We start from the raw sequence: 7,414 nt of genomic DNA, 5'->3' as shown, positions 1-7,414 counted from the left end.
AGTAATGTAGCTAAATAAAGAGATCAACACTAGAATTTAGTTATTGGCCGGGGAATGGAGGAATGCACCTCTCTGTTCGTTGAGGAGGAGGTCAATACAGTTTAAGCTGTGGTGCAGATGCAACCACAATCCCTTGGATCACGTATGGCATCGGTTTCAGATAAGAACAACCCCGGCACTGTTGGTGTCAGCAAACATTCACATTGATCAGCTGAAATAAGTTCCACAGATGTGCACCATCAACACACTCACTCATCGTCAACAGCTTATCCAGGGTCGGGTCACACTCTCAAGCTAATGTGTCAATGTGAGTGTGATCGTCTGTCGGTGAACATACTGTACTGTGTTGCTAATCAGCAGAGAGACAGCTCCTGCTTCTTAGAGCCATTTACTGCTGATTAATGTTGTGCTAATTTTAAGTCATTTGTAAATTGTTGAGTAATTTAATTTACAGCAATGCATCATATTGTATAAGATCTTCATGCGTTTGTAGTGTTGTTATCCTTTTTGTCTAAAAAAAAGTTAACATAATCTCAGAAAAACCGAACTGTTTTCAGATTGGTGAAAATGGGTTTCTATCAGACCAAGGTGTCCAAGCAAAATGGCCTCTGTCTTGTTTGGATTTAGTTTGAGGAAGTTTCGAGTGAGCGTTGTGGTAAACCCTTGCATTTCAAAGGCTTTAAAACGTGTACATCATCTGCAAAACAAAAAATGTACCCCAGTGGCAGCATATATTAAGAGAATAGGATGGGGCCCAGAACAGAACCTTGTGGGACACCATACGTAAAATAATCCCCCAGGTGGACGGAGATGCTCCTGTCTGTCAGGTATGAATGAAACCAATTGAGTCCATTTGTTTTTCCCACAGCGAGGTAAAAGGATTGTGTGGTCAATCGTTTTGAAAGCAGCGGATGCGTCTAAAAGTACTAGAATGGCAGATCTCAGAGAGTCGACAGTTTATTACCTACGTAAATGAATTGCATCCAAAATGTACGTAAAAACGCCTAAAAATAGCCACAGTTTGAAATATGAATTAAATGCAAAAGGAAAACATATTGATAACAGATGTAAACCTACAAGGTGCATAGGCCGCCTACTATTATTTATTTAGACATGTATTATTATAATCCTTTTTTGTTTGTTTTTTAATCTGTGAAGCCCCTGAAGACCCAAAATAATTGTTGACAGTTGCTCCTTGTCATTTTAATCTAAATGACATCAGGTTGAATTGCACTGCAGTGTTAGCATGGAGCTCAGTCCCTCATTGTGACAGCAGATGTGTCAGTCATATGTCAGTAGATGAAGGTCTGGCGTAATTCTGGCTGTGAGTCAGAGATTCAGCTCATTTCCCGAGGAACAGACTCAGGTTTCGACATTTCACTTTTGCCCACAGTATTTCTCTCCTTACTTAAGTTTACTCAATCTGCTGGCACACTGCTCTCAACCACTGCCATCTGATCCTACATTAAATTACAAGCTATGTACAGTAAGGCACATTAAGGCAGCTGGCTGTTCTAAATATTTAGCTGTCTCCCTGGCAACCTACAGCCTACATTTCTATTTTCGTCTGGCACTCTGTCTAGCTTCCCTCACAGTCAGTCTCAACATCACCGGGTTACAATGTGACGGTCTGCTAACAAATAATCTGTCACTAATCATCCTCACTCATCTATGGTCTGCATTTAATTGTTAAGCACTCAAATTGTGGTCAAGTTGCTTATTTATGCTCAACAACTGCACTTTGAATTCATTGGGGGGATGTTGTCCAATGGCTGAATTGTATTGGCTGCTTGAACTGTCACTCGGGCTGAAAGGAACCTCCCACCATGCATATATGCTCCTGTCGGTCTGCAGTGAGGCGGGGCCCTGCTGCACTTCTCACTTCTCCTGTACTCCTTTCTACTTGGACCGACTACATCAGCCAAGATGTCTGTAAGTATCATTTTGATAACAATATTGTGATCCTGCATGGCTTTTACACAATTAATTTTATTTCATTTATCAAATATACCAGCATTATTAGGTCATATTTTAAAAGTAGAAGTGGCAGCTGTTGTGTGTCATGTGTCAACTCACTCTGGTCTGCTGTGTGGCATGCTGATTAGACTGGACCAGCTGAACTATGCATTGACTGAACCAAGTCATTGCACTTTTTACTGTGTGTTTACCTTCGATGAGTCCCCACTTTTTGATTTTCTTTTATGGCCTTTTATGGTCAAAATATTCAGCCACGGAGCAGACAGGCAGGCCACGCACATCTGTAACCTAATAACTGATTCACACGGGTTCAGTGTTCTCAACTGCTGTAAATGTATACAAAATGAGTCAGCTGTTTAGATTGTGAGATTCTGCCAGCTAGAATTCTATTACACTGCAACAGAAATATGTGTTCAACATTTGTCCATTTCATTCCAATCGTCTCGGTCTCAATTTGTAGGAGTTCAACAAGGGCAGAAATGCATTCTGGTCCCTCTGGACTCATGAACTGAGAACATTACAATGAAGGCCTGTGTATAATTCTGGCTTTGTGTTGGCTACGGGGGTAAACATGTGTTTGGAAAAGGGTACAGCAAATGGGCAGCTGTTTTTAAATCACATTACAGGATTAAATTAAATAAACTCATCAGGTGGAGGCTCAAATAAATGCTTCTATAATGTTATTATCTAGTTTTACTTCTTGGAGTGGACAAGCAGATTGGTTCCAGGCGGTTCTTTATGCAGTTCTTTCATCCAAGGAATGTCTCTTGCATTGTAAAAAAGGTCTACATTGTATTCAGATAACACATCATTTCCACCTGGGCAGCAGTTATTTAAGAATGAAAAAGTTAATTGAAAATAATTCCTTTATCAATGGTAGATAGATGTGTTTGACTTGCACACTTGTGTTGGTGTGCTTTTAGTACGGTGGTGAGCCAGATTTTTAGAGATATGTAATGACTTGGCGTCTTCTCCATAAAACAGTATGCAGATTCCTTTAGACAGCAGCAGTATGGGAGAGATGCAGGCTAAGGGCCAGCTCTGACCTGGACCCAGCCCCACACAGCTCAAGCCCCAGTGTGATATGTCATTTCACGCACTTTACAGGTGGACTCTAACATGGCGGAAATGTCGCCCCTTCCCTCTTATTTCTTGGTTTGGTTAAGCATTCAGAAATCATTCAGTTTTTTTTTTCTTTTTATAACTCCAGATGTACAATATATTTTGCCAGTATTTATTGACTAGCAATGTTTTTTTCCAACAACTGCATACAGTGCATTGAAGTGTAGCTTATAGTTAAATGTATGTATTTTGTCTCCTGAAACGCATCAATGAAATGCAAATTGCAATCAAGTACAAATAAAATGTTATATGTTTATATGTTTATGAGGAACGGTTCCTCAAATGTAGTGTAAATGATAAAATGCCTAATTTACAAAAAAACTTGAACTTAAAACATCTGTTTTAAGTCGTTTCCTGTTCACTCAGCCCATAGTGCTTTGAGCTTGTGGTTTAGGCTACCTCCACTCTGTTGGCTCAGAATCACATTTTTCCGAAGTCTCATCAACTTCTACTTTGGCGCTCATGTTTAACTTTGTTTAAATTGTAAAAGGCCTGCAGTGCTGTTTTAGTAGTTGTTACCCTGGCAACATTAAACAGCACTGAAAAATGTGAGCAAACGTTAAAGCCCTGGGTGATCTCTGTCTCCCAACCACATTGCAGGCTGCTCAAGTACAAGCTCCTAATCATGGCTCAGTGTTCCCCTGCCACATGTACAGATGCGACCAAGCTGTGGATTTCTGCTTTGCTCAAACCTTTTTTTCCCCCACTGTCTAGCTACTTGCCATCTAGTAATTCACTTACGGAAAGTATTACTCAGTTCAACAACGGTCTTCCCTCATCTATTTTTTCAACATCTTTTAGCCATTGCCAAAATCTGCATATAGGAAAAAGGGCCTTGGCAACAGTTGTATACAGGATAGAGCTGGAAATCGTTGACCACTCCATCAGTGGGAGTATAATTGAAAACACATGCTTTGCTATTTTCTAAAGTAATTCGAGGCATGGATTTGGAGAGTTGGCTGAGGCTACTGCTAGTGCTATTCTTTGAACAAAGCTGCAATAATAGTGGGATCTAGTAGAATCTGGTTATATTTCTATACAATAATGTACTGTGTCCTCCCCCTCTTTTTCTACATAAGATGATCGTAAAGAACATGTCCCTCAAGGTCGGGCAGACCCTGACTGTTGTTGGAGTCCCCAAGCCTGACGCTACAAAGTAAGTACACATGTTTTTAAATATCACAGTAAAATTTAAAAGTATGGTCTCCTCTTTTGTTGGTGTTCAGGTTATATTAACAGGAGTTTACACCTACTTAAATTCCCCAAACAGATTTTAAAGCCTCTGGAAACCTCGTCTTAAATAGTTAAACTATTTAAATAATATCAAAGTTGGGTGTATTATTAGGCTTTTACAAACATCCGATTGAAAATAGATGTTCATAAATGTTATAAAACTTAGTTAAAAAAAGCTTTTTTACTGTCTGACAGTGACAGGACTGTGTGGGCGTGGCCGTATCAAACGATCTCCGTGGCAAGAGTCATTATAGTTTTTATAGAACATTCCAGCAGAGAACGGCTGAGATTGGTTCAAAATAGTTATTGTTTAATAAGAAAGAGAGCATAAAGCCCGCTTCATCTAAACCGAATTTCTGAAAAGTTTAACAAACTTAACTAACAATATATTTCATTTCGATCGATACATTTCCCTCAGTATTTTCAGATGCCAGATATCAATCAACTAACACACCAAATAACACAGTTTGAGGGATTTTGTGGATTTGGGTTTACAAGGGCTTCAAGCTTGACATACAGAATACTAATTCTCTTCAATTCCCTGTAGAGTGCAGTGAGTGAACTCAACAGCAGGGAGAGTCTTCATTATTAACTCACTAACAGAGAGATGGGGGAGGATTCTATAATTAGTCACTGTCACTGACTTCCTATTAACTTCCCCTCACAAATGTGGGGCTGATGAAGATAGTTGTTAGAAGATTAAAAGAGCCAAGCTGCTGAGATGTTACCGTTTTTTAAGCACACGCCATTCTAAATATAAAAAGAAAGTCATATTAAAAAGTTAATTTATATTTTTTGTGTGGTTGTGTCGCAGTTTTACAATGAACATTGGCCCCAATGAGAAGGACATCACCATGCATATCAACCCCCGTTTTAACGCCCACGGAGACGAGAATGCCGTGGTGTGTAACTCCTACCAGGAGGGCAAATGGTGTGAGGAGCATCGTGAGGGCGGCTTTCCTTTCCAACAAGGAGTGGAGTTCAAGGTGAGAGGTCCAGTGTGTGTATATTCAAGTACTGTATGCATGTGTGCAGACATACACTTATGTGCCCATGCCCCTCTCTGTCTGTCTGTCTGTCTGTCTGTCTGTCTGTCTGTCTGTCTGTCTGTCTGTTAGTGACATCTGTTGGAAAATGTGTGTCACTATAGCTTGATAACTTAAAAGATAAACAATTTTGATGTGTTAAAATGATATAGTAGAGCAAGCAGGAGCACATTGATTAAACAAGTGACCATTTGTCATACTACATAAAAACAAAAAGATGTCTTGAGGTTGAAATACCTAACATTAAAGGTGGAGTCAGCGATTCTGGAGTATGCTTGTTGTCAAAATCAGTTATTGTCAAAAAAAAAAGTAGCTACCCGTCCGTACTGTGTGGGCGCTGAAAAGAAAATTCAGTGTTAATACACAGCCTAGGCTCTGTAAACTGCTATGTCAAAGGGTATGTAAAGAAAGGGGGCCCACCACAGCTAGCAACATGCCCGTTTACAGAGCCTAGGCTGTGTATTAACACTGGGCTTTTTCTTCAGCGCGCACGCAGTACGGACAGGTAGCGTGAGGAGATAGCCCCTGATTTTGACAAAAAGTGATTTGGACAACAAGCGTTCTCCAGAATCGCTGACTCCACCTTTAAAAGTGTGTTCCCAACATCTCTGTCTTTGTGTACTTTATTCACATGTTTCTCTCTCTGTCTCTCACACACACACACACACACACACACATCCTCCCATCTAGATCGTCATTGAGTTCAGTCCTACAGAATTCCTGGTGACTTTATCAGACGGCTCTTCAATCCACTTCCCCAACCGTATGGGCGCCGAGAAGTATTCCGTCATTAGCTTTGGCGGGGACGTCCGCATCACAAGCTTTGAGATCAAGTAAACCCTCCAAGCCGCCCAGATGGATGGCTGGATTGACGCTCAGCTATTCTTTCTTAGTTTGTCCCGTCACATAGAGGCCTGAGCTTTTAAGCCCATGTTGTATCAGTAGTGCCTTACATGCTTATCCCACAATGACAGATGCATTAATGCAAAAAATATGGTAGAAAAATGAAGATGCAAAGTCGTAATACTCAGATGTAGACACAGATAAAAACCTTAGTAAACATTGTAGCTGGATGTACTTCCTGAAAAAATTGCCAAGCCAATGTAATCTGACTGTAATTTACTTTGCAAAAAAAATGTGACCAGCTGTTCTTTAAGTTGCCTTGAAATTCTGCATGCTCTCTTCTGTTTTCTTTCTCAGACATTCCAGATGTATAACTGAGTGTAACGCTTGCCTTTTACAACATGAATTAAAGCATCTCCTTTTCTGATAAACATCAACCTTTGGTGACTCATTTATCAAAATGTTTTAAATATATATATTATGTTATAAATTGCATACTATTCGATTCCACATAGCCTACTACAGCTGATCATGCAGTAGGCATACAATTGGGACGTAGGCCTACTTGTACTCGAGTCAGATCATCATAATATCTATATAATAATATAATGATTTCGGGCTGGTTGAAAATCGCCCAGAGCGCTCTCATAGACTTGAATGTAAAACCCAACGTGTTGTCGTCATACGTACAATAAACAATGAATCCAATTACAGTGACTGATACAGTCACATGTCCGGTCTGCTACACAGAGCGGTCATATTCAAGACCAACACAGATAACTTAATATCAACTCAGGCTAGGCTGGCAAGCTACTTAGGCTACTTGAGCATGTCATTAAAAGGACTAGGTCCTTCCCAGACAAAATGTAACCATCAAGCAAGTCTACCAAAATGGATTGGGGGATCGTATAACCACGGATTTTCACAGGGCTCGTTTGAACGGATAACAAGGCTAGCAGGATGCTAAGGAGCTAACGCTCTGTTCTGCTGCCGCTGCATGATGATTATGGACTGTATAATGGCTTTTTATCCATCCTGATGGCAGCACAGACACTACATGGACTACTCCTGTTGTCACCCCTATGCATCATCTCTCAGAAAAGGTCAAACAAACATTAAACATCAATCTGCATATGGACGAGCCGTTCAACAGCTGATCCATAGACTGTTTACACGCTGACAGCTGCTATCAC

The 7,414-nt window shown here is 40.3% G+C and overlaps 1 protein-coding gene across 1 annotated transcript; it reads left to right on the top strand.

Moving 5' to 3' along the window:
• The first annotated feature begins 1,859 nt into the window (after positions 1-1,859).
• Positions 1,860-6,658, top strand: lgals2a (lectin, galactoside-binding, soluble, 2a). The gene is made up of 4 exons (XM_080043338.1): positions 1,860-1,932; positions 4,179-4,255; positions 5,147-5,318; positions 6,069-6,658. Exons 1-4 carry the CDS (start codon positions 1,927-1,929, stop codon positions 6,213-6,215), a joined length of 402 nt encoding a protein of 133 aa, XP_079899464.1. The 5' UTR covers positions 1,860-1,926; the 3' UTR covers positions 6,216-6,658.
• Positions 6,659-7,414: the final 756 nt, after the last annotated feature.

The sequence above is a fragment of the Ammodytes marinus genome (genome assembly GCF_949987685.1).
Source record: "Ammodytes marinus genome assembly, chromosome: 16".
Classification (NCBI taxonomy): Eukaryota; Metazoa; Chordata; class Actinopteri; order Uranoscopiformes; family Ammodytidae; genus Ammodytes; species Ammodytes marinus.
This window is presented reverse-complemented; position numbering and strand designations above follow the sequence as displayed.